General features: G+C 26.7%; 3 protein-coding genes across 3 annotated transcripts; 1 reads left to right on the forward strand and 2 right to left on the reverse strand.

Annotated features, from left to right (window-relative positions):
• Window positions 1-1595: 1595 nt before the first annotated feature.
• OCT59_009004 (snoRNP complex protein nop56) lies at window positions 1596-3958 on the reverse strand (the record flags this gene model as incomplete). Its single annotated transcript, XM_066133257.1, has 7 exons — window positions 1596-1607; window positions 1687-2429; window positions 2503-2651; window positions 2731-3171; window positions 3243-3615; window positions 3685-3886; window positions 3956-3958. 7 exons carry the CDS (start codon window positions 3956-3958, stop codon window positions 1596-1598), a joined length of 1923 nt encoding a protein of 640 aa, XP_065999714.1.
• Window positions 3959-11109: 7151 nt separating this feature from the next.
• OCT59_009005 (uncharacterized protein) lies at window positions 11110-17766 on the forward strand (the record flags this gene model as incomplete). Its single annotated transcript, XM_025316958.2, has 11 exons — window positions 11110-11737; window positions 11879-12072; window positions 12267-12291; window positions 12392-12639; window positions 12856-13009; window positions 13081-13241; window positions 13318-14843; window positions 14918-16862; window positions 16929-16988; window positions 17062-17286; window positions 17358-17766. The coding sequence occupies 11 exons, from the start codon at window positions 11110-11112 to the stop codon at window positions 17463-17465; spliced, it is 5274 nt and encodes a 1757-aa protein (XP_025179329.1). The 3' UTR covers window positions 17466-17766.
• Window positions 17543-18565, reverse strand: OCT59_009006 (uncharacterized protein). The gene is made up of 4 exons (XM_025308508.2): window positions 18395-18565; window positions 18246-18318; window positions 18001-18171; window positions 17543-17921 (listed from the first exon to the last, which is right to left on the reverse strand). The coding sequence occupies exons 1-4, from the start codon at window positions 18547-18549 to the stop codon at window positions 17859-17861; spliced, it is 462 nt and encodes a 153-aa protein (XP_025179328.1). The 5' UTR covers window positions 18550-18565; the 3' UTR covers window positions 17543-17858.
• Between the last annotated feature and the right edge of the window lie 54 nt (window positions 18566-18619).

An 18619-nucleotide genomic window follows, 5' to 3' on the forward strand; every position in this document is an offset into this window, starting at 1 on the left:
GCCTACTAGCATAAAATAACAAACTTTATATAATATTTTTTGAATGCACAAATCAGACTGGAAAAAACTTTTTTTATTTTTGTTTGACAAGAACGGAATAATCTAAGATTCTAGTATAAAAATTTCGGTCATATCGGTCATATGAACACATAAAACTTAAAAACAGAAAAATTGCCGACATTTGTACAACTTTTGATATCAACTTACAATATTATACTAACTATTGATCAACAATATGATATATTACATGTAACATAATCATGCGATGAGTAAATCTAACATTACTTACATTACGCCATATCGTAACCTCTTTTCCAGTATTAGTTATATTAGAATATTGAGAGTTCCAAACATGACAGAGAACATATTCTTTTACATCTAATATTCTTTGTTCCAGATATTATAATTTTTTTTTCCAATTTTCATTCAAAAATTTCCAATAACTTTTTATTCTATTTCCCATTTTTTACGTTCAAAATGTCTAGAATTTTCTTTAATTCCATCAGGTATACTGACATATACTTTTTAGTAAGGTGTATTTGTAGCTAATTTAATATGTTTTTGTTAATTATTGCATTATGACAAATTAATACATCCCGTATTTTTTTTTTCTTCTGATCATGATGAATTTGTTTTAGATGTTTGTGATGGGCTGTTTCAAGATTTTACTTTTTAAAATAATAACTAAAGTTAAAAATAAATTCAATATTTATCTCGTTTCGTTAAAAAAGTAATCAAGAGTTTCGTAATATTTAAGGATTTGTAATCCCAAAGAATTGATGCTCTGCATCAGTTTCACATTGACATTTGACATCAGGAATGTTATTCTTTTGAAGTAATGCTTTTCAACTTAAAAATATCCAACGTGAAGATGTCCACTGTATTAATTTGCTGTCAAAAGATTAACAACGATGATTATTCCATATATACCAATAAATCAAATCCAATCAAAATGTAATACTGACGCCAAAAATTTTAGTACATATAATGGATCCTTTCTAATTATTTTTATTACAAAAATCAATTCATTTATCACATCATTATTTGATCTAAAATATTTTCCCTAGTTTTCTTTCGTAATAATTTGTTTATCATCAAAGCATGTGAAATTGTGAAGGCTAACATTCCTGTTTGTAATTTCATTAATATTAACAATCGCTCAGATTATTAATTTAATCATGCAAATGCATGCAAGACTTATAACAAATATATTTTCAGGGTTTTGCTTCTTTTGAAATAGATCACTACAACTATCATTATCCATTTATGTTCCAACTATAATAAGATCATGTTTCTTAAAAAAGAAATAGCCCCATTTTATGATCCATCCCATTTTTTTATAACAGTATACTAGAAACTGGATGTGTTTCTTATTTTAGATTAGGTGTAATTTCAATATTAAAATATTTTATATTTAAGTATTAGAGTAGGCTAGTTCGTGCATCCAGTGAACTTTTTATATTTTTGAATAAACCATATCGGCTGATTGGAAAAATCAAGCCAATTAATATTTAAGCTCAGTTGATGGGTTCATTATATAACTGATGGGTTACTTATTGTCATTTAGCATATAAAATTATGGGAGGCTTTTCTGATCAGCCGATATGCTGATTTTATTAAAATCAAAGATAAATTTTAATTACAAAATATATATATAGTTAATAAAAAAAATTTTAAATATTATACTTTTTTCTTTTTCTTTTTGTCTAATTTAGATGTTTCCGTAGAATCTTGCTTTTTCTTGTCAGATTTAGGCGTTTCTTTATTTTTCTCATCCTTTTTCTTATCAGATTTTGGCGTTTCGCTAATAGTTACTTCTTCTTTCTTATCTTTCTTTTTCTTTTTCTTGTCAGATTTTGGTGTTTCTTGAGTAAGTGGTTCTTCACCTTTCTTTTCTTTCTTATCAGATTTTGGTGTATCTGGAATAGTATTCGCTTCCTTCTTATCTTTCTTTTTACTAGATTCTAATTCTGAAGGTACTACCAGAACATATTTTTCTTTTTCCTCCGATTTTGAATCATCATTTTTTGTTTCCTTCTCAGATTCAGCAGTTTTGAGTGCTATTTCCTGAGTTTTTTCAGTATTACTCTTTTTACTTTTTTTCTTTTTTTTCTTTTTAGTTGACTTTTTACTTTCAGCATTTTCATCTTCATCTTCATCCATCGCATCATCAGATCCCAAATCTTTATGTCTCTTAGGGGATACTCCTTCTGATTCCGGCGATGCTTTGCGTTTTCCCAAGACTATTTCCGCTTTTTTATCGTTATCGTTCTCTTCATCCTCTTCATCAACATCCATTGCGTCAAGCTCTTGAATTGCTTTAGTAATTACGTCGATGTTCTTTGTAACAGCTGTACCATGTTCATAAAAATTCAATCTCTCTTCTACCTGGTTTTTCAAGGCTTCACCGAACACTGATGATGGTTTATCTTTTGAAAATAATCGAAACCACATTAAAGTGACATGCTATATTTAACATTAAAATATAAATAATTTACATACCAGAAAAACAGTCGATCCGGGAAGCGATAGTGCATTTGTTTGCCAAAAATCGAGATATTCTGCCTTTATTTTTAGTTCCAGCGCGACCGATAAAAGAGGAATGATATAATAGACCATATTTTGGCGTGTTTCCTTTTGTCTTTAGGGCTCTGTTAAAATATCATAAATAATTATTTAAATTTTTTAATTACAAAATAATTTTTACTATGCAAAATAATTTATTTATACCTAAACAAAGCTTTTTCTGCACCAAGAATTTGTACGGTTGAAGCGGGATATTTTGAAAGGTTCGTTAAACTTCCAGCATGTGAAATTAATCTAGCTCCAACAATTTCACCAATTAATGCTGATAAATTAGGAGCAACGTTATGCATCTTGGACAATAAATATTCATGCATTCGTTTTCGGTAATTAGCTAGTTCAATTACTCGATCCGTAAAACGTACTATATTAATCATATCCAATTCAGATATATCAGTGCCCATTGATGATTTGGCTGCGTCAAGAATTTGTTTTGCCTTCGATTCATCCCCAGTTATTTCAATAAGACCATCCAATTGTTCTTCAGTCAGTTCACTCTTATTTTTGATAAATTTGGCAAGTTTGGCATACTGATAATTATCATTAACGATTTTAACAAGTTCTGGAAAATGCCATGAATACCATTCCCTAATAAAATAAAGATTTTTTTAAAAAATAATTATTTAAAAAATAATTAAGAAAGTATAATTTATTACTACCTGACACGCATAGCAAACGTATTCACATCCTTATCCAGTTGATCTAACAATGATATAGCCTGGATAATCATATTGTCGGCTCGATTAACATTGAACTTGACTTTGGCTCTAGAATAGCTATGACCTAACCCAAGTTGACCTTTCTCAAGATCATTATCCTTTATCAGCTGACTCAACATTTTATCTGAATGGAGGCGAATGCCTCGTAAAAGCTCAATAACAAGTTCGCCATAATCACAGTTATATCCTAATTCAGTTTTGATCGAACCAGCTAAACTTTTGTCTGCAATACCCAAAATTATACTATTCTTTTTTAAACCAGGTTGTGAAAGATTCGATGTTAAGAATTCTTTGAGATAATCGTTCACAACACCTAAAATTCATTAAGATTAGAATATACATATTGTCAAGAAATAAATATCGTTTGAAAAAGAGCTCTAACCTTCGGATATATCATTTGCATTCTCTAATGCGTGAGCGGCATTTTTAAAAGGAGCGATAGCTTTAAGTTTTATAGTTTTTCCAAACTTTACCAAATCTTCTACAGACTTTTGAACCTGTTCAAGTTTGACGCCTATTTCTTCACTTTGCAACCGCTCAAACAACGCATATCCAAAAGGAGTTTCAAAAAGCACGAAATTCACCTTTTAAATATAAAGTCGAACAATTTAATAGAACTTAAATAAATAATAAATACATATAATTATAAGTACCATGCTTATTCACACGTATAAATCAACAGGGAAAAAAAATAGCGCCGATTTTTTTTTTAAAAAAGATTTTGGCAGATCTCGTGATTAAGTTGATAAAATAGGAAATTGTCTCGGTTCTTATCAAAAATTAGAAAATCGCTTCGTATAGGACAACTTTTTTGGCGGGAGCATTAGTTGACCATTGACAAATTAAATATCATATCGTAGCTTCGCTATATGAGACTTTATTATTCAAAATTTGGAATAATTTCTACTAAAAGATCCTACTTTAAGTTTTTACAAAATTTTTGGGAACTTTTGCCGGGTTTAGTATAATGTGATAAAGTTAAGCTGACATGTGTTTCAGTAGTATATGAAATTATGGTTTATTAGTCACTTTGTTTTTTTATTCTCATTCAGTCTGGTACTTAACCATAACATGTAAGAATAAATTTATATTTGAAAGGAAGAAAATGAATTGATTTTAAGACATTGATTCCTGATGCTTTATTTTTGTGTTTCTTCCATTTTTTCGGCTTGTACTTTCTATGCCTGCCACATCTTTATAATTTCCACCTGACATTAAACTGAGAAAAATATGCCATATAAAAGGGAGACTTTTGTAATGCAAAATTACTCCAATGGTCATTTCATGTGCCATTTAAAAAGTTTAAGCTTTCCTTATACTTACAGATTTTTTAGTAAAATATCTAATTTCTCAATGAAATTTGAATATAAAGAAAATTGCATTCTTGAAGCCCAAAAATACTATTTTGCAGCAAAGGTTTTTACAATTCATCAATAAAAGTTCTATTTTGATTATACTGTGAAAAGTTTCTGAAACTGCTTTCTATTTATTTATTAAAGATAAATATAAAGAATTCATTATAAAAAAAAGATGGATGTATTAGTAAAAGAATATGCTTTTATTGGTAATTGTATATTGTTCAATATATAATAAAAGAGCTTTGATTTTTATTTAAAATATCTTTTTTTTAATAAATAAATATTATATATTATATTTAAAATAAATAATAATTTTTTTTTTATTTTTATAGTAAATATAAATATTGAGATAACAATAAAATAATATAAAATATTCAATTAATCAAATTAGTTAATTAAAAAAATTATTTAAAATTAATTTATAATATTGAATAAATAAATAAAAACTGTTAATTTTTTATAGTACAGTTATAAAATTATAATATTTTACAATAATGACTTTATAAAATAACTTATAAAACTTTTTAATATACCTTTTTAAAATAATAATAATAGATTTTTAAAGAATTAATTATTAGTGAATTTTTGCAATACTATTTATAGTATTTCTTAAAGTTAATATCCTTACATTATAAGATTTAGGTATTTTACTAGATATAAAATTTTCACTTTTAATTAGTATTTCTTCTAATTTTAAGGGTATTACATACCACATGATTTTTTTATATATATCATTTGGCAAATTGTTTTTATATTACGTGTTATAAATAACTAATCATAATACTAATAACCAATAAAATTTAAGTTTGCCTATTCGCAAAAACATATATTCCTATTCGCAACTTCATATAAAGATTTTAAAGACTTTTTTTAAAAAATAAATCTTTTAAAGTTGGTAAATAAAGTTCAGGAGCATGGCTTTCTAACCATATAAATCTTATCCTTTTATATTAAATATATTAAATATTACAGAAATCTATATTGTACAGAAATTTGCGTTACTATTGCTATATAAATTTGCCATGTCAATAAATATAAAATCTTATATAATTCGTAATACTCTTAATAACTTTATTTAACTTAATTCTGATTAAAATTATTATATATCCTCTTATACAAATCCAGAATTTTATAAAGTATCTATAGATATTATATAATTTTTAAATCAGATATTTTGCAATTTGTATAATACTTGAAATATTATCAAATTCATTAAGCAATTATTATTTTTTTTTTAATTATACCTAAAGGATTAAAAAATTAAAATTTTTTGAAAATTTAAAATTTAATATAATATTATTGATTTTTAAATTATATAAATTATTTATTAATATAATATATAATAATTTTTATTACTTTTTTAATTGCAATATATTTATATAAAAAATACATATAAAATGCAATAAAAACTATAATATATATTACATTTCTAATACTATAGTACTTTTTAATAATAATATCTAGGGGTGTGGGGGGTCCAACTGGTTGGTTACACGATATAATATACAATAAGTCTAATAAATCAAAACTGTCCTCCATATAAATTCATATACATTATTAGTAAATTATGATGATTGGTAAATAAAATACCCCTGCAATTAAAAAAACCAGCCACCCAATTATGTCATCCTTGAAACGTGATCATCTTTACATCTGTTTTGTCGTGTCCCAAAGACTTTAAATAACGTTTGACTTTCTTCGAAAAGAAAAAAACAACATTGGCAGTTTTATTTTAGTATTTATGATGAATAAATCAATATTTAGAAGTCTAAAACAAGTAAAACAAGTTTATTTATTACAAGAAAACGTTATTTATATAGACTTTTAATTTATAATAACTTTTAAACCTTTTTTTTTAAAAAAAAAACTGAAAAAAATATTGTCTATAGTAAATGTCTACAATAAATAGTTGTATGCAGTTTTCACTAATAAAAGAAAATGTATTTAATAAAATTTTAATATAAAAGTGATATTTATTGTTAAAAACATATTTTTCATTGTTTTTTAAAAAAATTTTTTTAATACATATTTCAAAATAATAGTTTTTTTAATAAGCTATATTAAAACTTTGACCCGAAACCCAATAACGCTCTAATAGTCATGAAAATTTGCCAATATATGACTCTTACCAACACTAATCTACTCTCAAACATCGGCTTTTGAAATGTACATGGTCAAAAGAAAAGTTTTAAGCGAATGTTATTTCGATATATTAAAATAATAAAATTCAAGGGTGACGGTCACAGGTCAAAAAGTGAAAAATCAGGCACCAATCGGTCACCAATCAGGTAGCTGATTGGTGCCTAATTGGTGACTAATTGGTGCCTGATTGGCATTTTCGCCAAATACCGTCACCAATCAGGCAGTTTGCTAACTTTGATCCAGTGGTCAGAAAAGAATGAAATATAGCTCATTGGAATCGTCTCAACATGACGAATCTAATGGTAGTAAAATCTCATTTTTAGGATTAATACTTGATGAGAAATTAAGTAAAATATAAAAATAAAAATGGATCATTTATATTTTATTTAATTTTTTATTAATTATTAATCCTAGAGATGCGATTTTACTACCATTAGATTCGTCTTGCTGAGACGATTCCAATGAGCTATATTTCATTCTTTTCTGATCACTGGATCAAAAGTTAGCAAACTGCCTGATTGGTGACGGTATTTCAGCGAAAATGCCGAATCAGATAATCGTCACCAATCAGGTACCTGATTGGTGACCGATTGGTGACTGATTGATGCCTGATTTTTCACTTTTCGACCTGTGGGTAGTGGAACAGTTTGGTAATACGAAATTATATTGTATAACCAACCAGTTGAACCCCCTCACACCCCTAGATAATATCTAGTTTTTATAATAATAATAAATATATTTACCTAAAAAAATAATTGTAAATACAAAATAATAAAAAAAAGTTTTTTTTTCTTATAATTTTCATTATTTAAAATTATATTATTTAAAATTATATATAATATATTTTATATAAATTTATATAATAAAATTAATGAAATTATATTATAAAAAATGTATTATAAATGTAAAAAAAATAATTAAAGTAATTTTTTTTTCAAGGTAGTGCAATTTATTAGTTATATGAAAGTATAGAAGTTTCTGCTATATGCATAACTAATCTATTAAAACTCTGAACTGGTTTCCTATCCTATAAATTGCTTCTGTACTCTACCATTACCAATATGAAATTCACTTATATTCTCCTATAGTCGCTATTAGATTATATAGGATTATTATTATTATATAACTTCAGTATGTGCTTTTATTATTTTCTAAATAAAAGGAAGAATTATATTTGTATTTATACATCTTGATATTATTATATACCTTTCAAATTACTTTATTTCCTTCTCTAATAAACTGATTTATATATTGTTTTATTTTCTCAAGAGCAATTGACCATTGTTCATTATAATTTATAAATCATATAATTTTATTAAGTATAATATTATTCTTTTTCTTTTATTTAATAATTATATAATATATATTATATATAATCTTTCTAATCTTTTTAACTAATATTATATACTGATATATAATATCACTTAACCAAATTTTCATTAATTTTGACTATAAGGGTATAAATAATAAAATTAAAGAATATAAATAACAATAACTTATAATATAATAATATTATTAATTAGATCACTGTGATCATTGACATTGAAGATAAGTCTTTATGGACTAAGATATTTTATTCTTAAACGAAGTCTATCGAAAGTCAACGATCGGCTCGACAGTACACACGTAGGGTACTACCGGTATGACGAGTGGTTTGTAGTTTAATTATATTAGAGTAGTTATTAGGGAATTTTACTTTGTATATATTTTCTTTATTTTTTACTTTAATAAAACTGCAAATGCGCTGCAGAAAAAAAAAAAATATTATTATTAATATATTTTAATAAAATTAATTTTTTGAATTATTACAAACATCATAATATAATACTGTAATTTATATGTTTTATTAATAATTATGATTAATATAATTGATTTTGTTTATAATGTAATATTTTGATAATAGTTTTTTAATTTTATAAATTAATATAGTAAATTATTTTGTAATTTATATATTACTTTAAATAATTAATATTTATAAGATAATAAAATTATAAAAGAAAATATATTATTTTTTAATAAAGTTATACTATAATTTATTACTGGTAAAATTATTATTATTTAATTTAACTAAAATTATAATTTTATTTTTATTTAAAATTACTAAATTTAAAAAAACTGCTTAAATAACAGCTTTTTAATATAAAAAAACTATAAATTTATATAATAAAATTAAAATAATATATTATTTAATTAATTTTAAAATAAAAATCCTGAAATTTAAAAATTAAAATTTATTAAAAATTATATATAAAAATCAAAATATTATATTTTTTAAAAAAATTATCTAAGTAATTTAGAAATTTTTTTTTTTATATATAAATTATAAAACAATTAAAAATTTTTAGACCAATAACAATTATTGCTAATAATATTTAACCATTTCTATATTTTTATTATTAATTATTATTTTTTATATAACTTATTGTATATTTAAAAAATTTTACTTTATTATAAAAATAATTAAAAAATTTTTATTTTAATTTTTTATATGATTTTTTTTTTCAATAAAAAATAATAAATAATTTTAATAATTTTTTTTGCATTATTTTTTTTTAAATTTAATTTATACTATAATTATAGATTTTATTTTTTATTGCATTTATAAAATATTATACTCTTATATAATAAAAGTTAAAACTAATATTTTAAATCCTTTTTGATATATTAAGTAAAATTGTAAAGCAAGTAAAAATACATATATTATATAGTTTTTAAAAGTGTTACAATTGGGTTATATTAAAATATAAAAAAATCAAAAGAATAAAGAATTAAAAAATTTGGTTATTATATAAAAATAGCCAAACAAAAAAGCAATAATATATCACATATGTAAAAAATATTAAATTCTATACAGTTTATATTAGTTTTTATATAACTTATATTATATATATTATAGTAATTATACTAAATTATCATGTTTTATTATATATTAAATATAATTGCTAACAATTTTATTATTTTTAAAAAATTAAAAATAAGCTATAATTAACATTAAGCTATAATTAAGCTAAAGTCAATAGGTCACACAATAACTTATAATTATACTTATATTAAATTTAATAATGTTTTTATTTGAAATTTTTTTCTAATTATAAATAATAAATAAATTTTATAAAATTTCAAAGTTAATCAAATAAATTAATATATAAACTTAAACTATGAATTTATATATATAAATTTATTCCAAAAATTTTTGTAATATATCTGATATATTATAAAGAGTTTATTTAATAATTATATTTTAAAAAAATTTTAAAAAAATTACTTATTTAGAAGTATTTTTTAAATTTAAATTATACATTCCTAATTTTAAGTTAACTATAATAAAATTTATATTATTAAATTTTTTTAAATAAGAAGAATCTAATAGTAGTAATTTTATTCTTTATTTGTTAAATATATTAAATATATTATAAAGTGATATGGTTGAATTCTTATATTATCCATTAATTAACTTATTACATTATATTACTTTTAGTTTAATTATAAATTACTGTACTGTACTTTTTATTAGTTACTATTTAAGATTACAGTATAAAATCAAGAATTAAGCATAAAATTAAGGCTAAAATAAAAAAAAATCAAATGTAAATTTTTATATTTACATATTTACAGAAAATAAATTAAAATCTAAAACATATTAATGATTGCAAATCATAATTTCATAAAATAGTTTTAAAAATATGTATATATTTTAATATACTAGGGAAATAATCAGTTATCAGTTATTAGAAATTTTTAGTGTAACTGTGTAACCAAACCCCTGAAAATTTTTGCTGCATCATGTTCGTGCATTCCCCACAATATATTTACTGTAACACATGATCTTCATACATAACACGATAATTATCTTTTATTGATTTAGTAATATACAAAGGAGAAAAAATAATGTTAGGTTAAATTATTCCAAAGTAAAATATAATTTATATAAATTAATGAGATTGAGAATTCCCACAAATTATCCAAATTAAAATTAGGTTTTTAAGATTTATATGTTGAAATTTTTTTACAGATTCATCAATTGCGTCAATTGTGTCATCATAAAGGTTAGGAAGATAAAATGGCCTGTGCGTTCATAAAATTTATATGAAATTCAAAATTTCAAATTATAACAAGTTATCGTGACTTCTTGAATTTGGTAAGATAATTTTGAGATCATGTGCCTTTGTAAAGTGTGTTGATTCGCTAACCATACTTAATATTGCTACACATTGTTTCACAATTTGTTTATAATATATTAAACAATTTGTATTTTTATATTTCAATAAATCATCAAATGCTTTCGTTCGTATAATTTCTTGATATCTATGACCCCACGGCGATCTTCAGAATTGGAAATTTCCCCACCTTCTCCATTTCGTACGCCTGAAAAATATCCTACGGGTGGCGGTCAAAATAGACGAAAAAAATCTCGCGAAGAAAGAGACTCATTTTTGTCCTCAATTTTTGGGTCACATTCTCGCCCTTCTTCTCCAAGTTATGATCCTACTCTACAATCAATGAATAACTTAGCAGCTAGATCATCAAAAAGAGGTGGTCTTGTTCGAAAACTTTCCGCTGGAAACGTAAAGTCTGGTTTATTATTACCTGACGATGACGAACCAAGGAGAAAATCTTTTGATTCCTTACAGCCTAATATGAATACTCGGTATGGTGACTTTCCTCCAGAAGAAATAGCGCCATTTGTTTACCAGACAACTAACCCAGCGGACAATCGCAAAGGGTCTTTTACTACTTTGTCAAGTAATTCCGATACTAGTTCTTATAGAATAACTCATCGAAGAACAAAGAGCTCCGATAGTGATTCCGCTTTGGACTCTAGTAGTGTATACAGCATTATTCATCCGATAGGGAAAGAAAAAGAAAAGAGAACTATATTTTCAAGATTGCTTGGTAGGAAAAATCCCAAAGATAAAGAAACTTCGACTTCCGAAGGTTAGTTGTTAATTGACCCAATTATGCGTGATTTTAATTAAATTGCGCATACATATTTTATATGCATAAATTTATATTACATATATTTTATTTTTTACTCGCGCATATATAATTTTATTTTACTATTACGATACAATAAAGGCATACATCGTAAAAACTCTGATGCAGAAACATATACTCATTCTCATCCGAATTTAATTATAACTCCTTTCGAAAAGGATGATTTTGCCCCAACGACTCCGGGTTATAGCAGATCAACTTCATTGACAGGAAAGAGTGAAAAAAGCGATCACCACCCTTGGAGACTTAAAAAAGGAAATTCGGGGAGAAGGAAGGTATGTCAAATTTTTTAATATTTACTTTTTAAGACGGGCTAATGTAAAGGTTAGATCTAAGAATTGTATCTTCCTGAACCGGTTATAGTAAAGAGTGAGATAATACAGATCAAGTGGTAATCCGGTTACTTAGCCAAAAAAAATGTCAATTATTTAATATTTTAATTTTCCTATCTTTATTTAATTTTTTATAGGAAACCACACAAAATGAATTTAACTGTATCGATATCGTTCTTTAATTCTTTTATAATTCTTTTATTCCAAACAATCTTAGTTCTTCATGCACCAATAGAATTAACATCTTCCATATTTTTTTTAGTGGACATAGATGATATGGATGGCATCATAAGAAATGATAACCGCGAACATCGGCTCTCGGGTGTTTCTATAACATGTGACGAAATGTTGCAAGAATCTTCAAGTGATTGGACATTAACACCAACGGGTAATGCTGAAATGTGGTCACCACCAGAATCATGGGCTGTTCGTAAGCCACAACAACTCTTTTTAGATAATAATATTATGGATGATACTAATAATGAAAAATTAAATAGTGATAACAAAATGGTATATGTCATTCCATTATCAATATATATTTATTTATATTATTTGGAAGAACTACTGAGCCTAGTTATAGTAAAATAATTTGAGAGACTATTTTTTTTTTTAAGTGAAAGGATATGAATAAGTCAATCATCACTCAATTTTTCTATCCAGAATATTCTTTATTGCTTTATAGATCGTTTTCTACGGCTAATGTTTAAATATGTTAATATTATGTAGTATTGCATTCGGATATTTCGACCTGACGCAACTTTTGGTACTGTTAATTGTTTCTTGAACACACCAACAGCTGAACTATGCCATATGCTAGGAAAGAAGTTTTTTATTCAAGATATATCAAAGTATAATCTATATGTAAAGAGGCATAATTTAGGTAATTAACGTTTAACTGGTTAATGGTATCTTTAGTTCATCATCATTAAGGATTTTTTTTTTAAATTGCAGAACGCGTATTATTACCGAAAGAACGACCTTTAAAATTACAAAAACAATTGCTCGAGCAAGCGGGTTATACGGAAAATGATAAATTAGATGATCTTGGACGAGAAGATAATAGTTATTTATTTCGGTTTACTTTTCGAGAGACAACAGTTCCTAGATTTGAGGTTTGTTATATTTATCAACCTATAAACATTTACAAAGAAATTTTAACGAGTTTATCCATTACACATTTTTCATTAGGAAGAACAAGGCGCTTTATCTTCTATACAGCATGTAGATCTTCAAGCTCGAAATTTACAGACAATTCCAATATTTCTCTATCGTCAAGCATATTTTATTCGTTCACTCAATGTTTCTCAAAATCTTATGCTCGATCTTCCTACAGACTTTATACAATCTTGTCATCAGCTTAAGGAGTTACATCTTTCTCAAAATGAACTAGAACGTGTTCCTCAGTCTGTAAAGCAATCTCAAATGCTTTCAACCCTTAATCTTAGTTCCAATCGTTTACGAGATCTCGACCATACACAATTGGAAAATGTTACAGAGTTAACGAACTTGCAAGCTGATAACAATTTATTAACAAGTTTACCCAAATCATTTGCGAAATTTCGATGTCTTAACATTTTGAATGTTGCCAACAATTCATTTACAGAATTTCCTCCAGTAATCTGCGATATTATTTCTCTTTCAGAATTAGATCTTAGTTTTAACAAAATAACATCTGTACCAATGGAAATCGGTAACCTTGTGCACTTGAAGAGATTATTTTTGATTGGAAATCAAATAACGGGTTCATTACCCACAAGTTTCAGTAATTTAACTAGTCTACAAAAATTGGATATTCGTCGAAATCAATTAACTAATATTGACGTTTTATCTTTAGTACCAAATCTTCAAGTTCTTCTGATAGAGTCAAATAATGTGAGCATAGTAAAGTTATCGTCTAGCTCATTACAAAAGCTTATTTTACCAAAAAATATGCTTACCCAGTTCTCACTCATGGGAATTGGAACTTCAATAACTGACCTTTCACTAGCTTATTCTAAACTAATAGAATTACCTGATAAGTTGTTTGAAGACCTTGTATCTTTAGAAAAGTTAGACCTATCTAATAATCAGTTAACAAAGATCCCAAATTCAATTGGTTCTTTGAAGAAACTAGCACATTTTTCGTGTACAAACAATACCCTTTCGGCACTTCCTAGTGAAATAGGTTCTCTAACGGCCTTAAGGGTTTTGGACATTCATAACAATAACCTTAGCTCACTCCCTCCGGAGATTTGGTATTGTGCAGGTTTAGTAACATTAAATGTGAGCTCAAATCTTCTTGAGCAATTTCCTATGCGACCGACTTCATTTCCAGACGTTAATCAATCCAATTCAGTTCGCCCTAACTCATGTCTTAGTAACGCCCTTCGTGCATTATATCTTGGCGATAACAGTTTAACTACCGATATTTTTTCTGCCATTTCTTTATTTAATGAACTGAGAATACTTAATCTTTCATTCAATTTATTGGATGAGATTCCTACTGGCGGTATTGTAAATCCTCATCTAACAGAGTTATATCTTTCTGGAAATGAAATATCGTCACTTCCCGATGACATTGAAAAATTAACCAGCTTGAGAGTGTTACATGTTAATGGAAATAAATTGCAAACTTTACCCGCTGAACTGAGTAAGATAAGGAAGTTGGTCGTGTTAGATGTTGGAAATAACGCGTTAAAATATAATATTGCAAATTGGCACTTTGAGTGGAATTGGTATGATCGATTTTTATCAAATTATCTATAAATTTAAAATAATAGTATAAATTAATAATAATTATTTTTTATAGGAATTGGAATATTGAACTCAAATATCTTAACCTATCAGGGAATAAACGGTTAAAGATTAAACATGCACTTTTTAACGAACTAAACCCTCCTCGAGATCGTAATCTTGCTGATTTTGGTGCTTTAACACGACTTCGTGTGCTTGGTCTTATGGATATTACTCTTTTAGATTTGATAGTTCCTGACGAAACAGATAACCGTCGCGTCAGAACTTCTGGATCCGAGGTCAACTCTATGTCATATGGCATGGCTGATACTTTAGGTACATCAGATAATTTATCCACGTGGGAAGCTGTAATTCCTAAATTTCGTGGTCGTGAGGATGAATGCCTATTTGGATTGTTTGAAGGTCGTGCTGGTACAAATAGAGGTGGTCGAGTTACTAAATATCTTCATGACTACTTTCAATTATTTTTCAAAACTGAACTCGAAAAGTTAAAAGATTTTGATACAGTAGAATCAGCATTACGCCGTTCTTTCTTAAGTTTAAATAAAGAACTTGGTCTCAAAGTGTTTAATTCAAATAATACAACTATGGAATTGGAGTACGCATGGGAATCTGAAAGCGCTAATTCTGTTGCGTTAGGGATTGATGATAATAAATCTGGTGCTTCTGGCATAGTAGTTTATATATCTGGCATGATACTCTATGTTGCTAATATAGGTGACACTAAAGCTGTTATAGGCCGTAATAATGGCAACGCTTATGAAGTTGCAAGTAATCAAAGTATAATTTCTCCTAATGAGATAGAGAGAATCAGAGAAGCAGGGGGGTTCATATCACATGACTGTTTGGTAAATGGAGAAGTTAATGTTTCCCGATCATTTGGTCATTTTCATTTGACACCTATCATTAATGCTAACCCTTCTATAGAAAAAATCAATCTTTCAGAACAGGATGAGTTTATAATATTAGCTACTCATGGTTTATGGGATCGTATGAGTTACCAAACAGCAGTGGATGTCACAAGGACTGAAAGAGATGATTTAATGCGTGCCGCACAAAAATTGCGTGATTTTGCGATATCTTATGGTGCTGAAGAAAATATCATGGTAATGATTATTGGAGTTGGCGATTTGTTTGATCATCGGCGACGTCGACGTTTAGGTGACCTTGAAGGTAAAGGTTTATTGCAAGGTATGGGTGGTGAGGAAACAACATTTTACTTTGGCAATAGAACAAAACGTAGTCGAAGGGATGAAAATCCAAGCGATTCTACTATAGCAAGATTGCAAAAAGAAATTCCGCCACCAATTGGACAGGTTTCTTTGGTTTTCACCGATATAAAGAATTCCACTTTTCTTTGGGAAACTATACCAGATGCCATGCGATCTGCTATTAAACAACATAACACTATAATGCGTAGGCAATTACGTAATATAGGCGGCTATGAAGTTAAAACTGAAGGAGATGCTTTTATGGTCTCTTTTCCGGCTGTTTCATCGGCTTTATTATGGTGTTTTACTGTTCAACTTGAACTTCTGAATGTTGACTGGCCAAGAGAAATCATTGATTCAGAAGATGGTAAAATAGTTTATGGAGGGGCTGATAATGATTTAATTTACAAGGGATTATCGGTTAGAATGGGAATACATTGGGGATCTCCAGTGTGTGAACCTGATATAGTAACAAAAAGAATGGATTATTTTGGTCCAATGGTTAATAGGGCAGCAAGGATATGTAATAATGCTGATGGTGGACAAATTTGTATAAGTTCAGATGTTGAGGCCGAAATTGGATTATTACACGGTATGATGGATGGAGGAGATAATGATTCGATTTTTTTAAAGAAACCCAATGATGAAGAGGTGCAAGGAACGTCATTTCAGTCTAATAATGGTGTTTTAGATAAAAATCTCATTCATTTAAGGAAATTGGGTTTTGTAATGAGAAAAATCGGAGAAAGAAAATTGAAAGGATTAGAAAATCCCGAAGTCTTGTCTTTGGTAAGTTCTTTATGATGGGCATAATAGTGTAATAATTTTTATTAATTTGCTCATACTCTTATAAAGGTTTATCCGGAGGCACTCAAAGGTCGAATGGAAGAGGACCTAGCAAGAGATCGTATTTCGGTAATTTGTTGTTTGTCGGGAATAATTTTAGAGCACCTTCAAATATATGTTAACGTATTGTGAATATTTTTAGAAATTATATGATCCTCAAGCTCCACAATCATTGAATCCAGCAATTGTAAAAATGATTGGACAATTGTGTCTCCGTCTCGAGCGTCTGTCATCAGGCAATGTAATTGTTCGAAATCCACGAAATTCAAGGTTAGATCTATTTTTATCGGGTTTATCATACGTTAAAGATAATGCTACCGAAGAAGAGTTATTAAAAATTATGGAAAGTTTAGTTACAAGAATTGAGGTAAATTTACTAATAACAACTATTTTTTTTTTTGATTTTGATCATTACTAAATAATATTAAACAAATTTAGAATTCAATATCAACACTGTCTCTTACTCAATTTGCACTCGGAGATATGTCTATAATGGATATTGTTAAAGCATTACAAATGTATGCTCAATATATGGGTAAGGTATAATAAAAAAAAAGAGATTAATAATAGGATGTAATAATTATTTGAGAAAGACATTTTTTATTTTATCATTTTTTTTTTAAAAAAAAAATTTATCTAATTTTATTATTATTATTTTGATGGACTTTTTAAGTAATTCTTTTTTTTATGGTATGACTGAAAAAATTATTAGGTTAATCAAAAAAATTGACAATTTTTGCGTTTCTGTATTTTAGTTTTTATATTTAGTAGCGTAGTAGTAGTTATAAGATTGTATTGTAGTTGTTAGAAATTAAACACTTCAATCTAATATTATAATTTATTAAAAAAGTATTATTTATTTAAATTAAAAATTAAATGGCTTGTTTTTTACATGCAAAATTTTTTAGTATTACACTGGCGCGTCCAGTATTAAAGAAATTAGACGGCCTTTCTATCTGTAATTACACGAACAATACATCCCACTCCCGCAACTTCAGTAAGCTTAATAAACAAAAAAATTATTAGCTTCTTATTTTTAAACTAAAATGTCAGGAATAATAGTACACACTAAGTTACTAACCTTTTCATGCCAATTTAATAATACAGCAGAATTATATAAATCAGGAGACGCCATTCCTCGATAAATATATTTCATTAAAATATCTTGTTGTTCTGTAGCTAAAGATTTCACAAATTCGACTGTAGCTTTAGTAGAATTTAGAACTTCCATCACAATTTGTGTATTTAGATCCTAATTAAAATCGATTGAATTTATAAAAAATATCTAAAATTTGATATGTAAGTTTAATGCTTGAATGAACTTACTTTAGCTTCTATCGTGAAGAGTCCATATGGAGGGTTTTCTATTGCTTTTATTAACGCATTAGATGTGTCACCTCTAAATAAAGCGGGAATTTATATTATTTGTTTTAACATAAAAGTTATTTTTCCCTTCTTTCTCTCAATTAACTTACCTTGTTAGAAGGTTCCTAACTTCAACTTCTTTTGACTTAACATTATTTAAAGCAGTTTCTGGGTCAATTTCAATTCCATTAGAAAAAGCAAATAGCTCATCGGGAAGTAATATATCTTCGTCTAGAGCATCAACATCGATACTGCGGAATGACATTTTTATCAATTTATAGGAAGCAAATATATATTCTCTTTAACGTCTATTTATAAATTTAGGTATCATTCAC

Source organism: Rhizophagus irregularis, chromosome 17 (assembly GCF_026210795.1).
Source record: "Rhizophagus irregularis chromosome 17, complete sequence".
NCBI lineage: Eukaryota > Fungi > Glomeromycota > Glomeromycetes > Glomerales > Glomeraceae > Rhizophagus > Rhizophagus irregularis.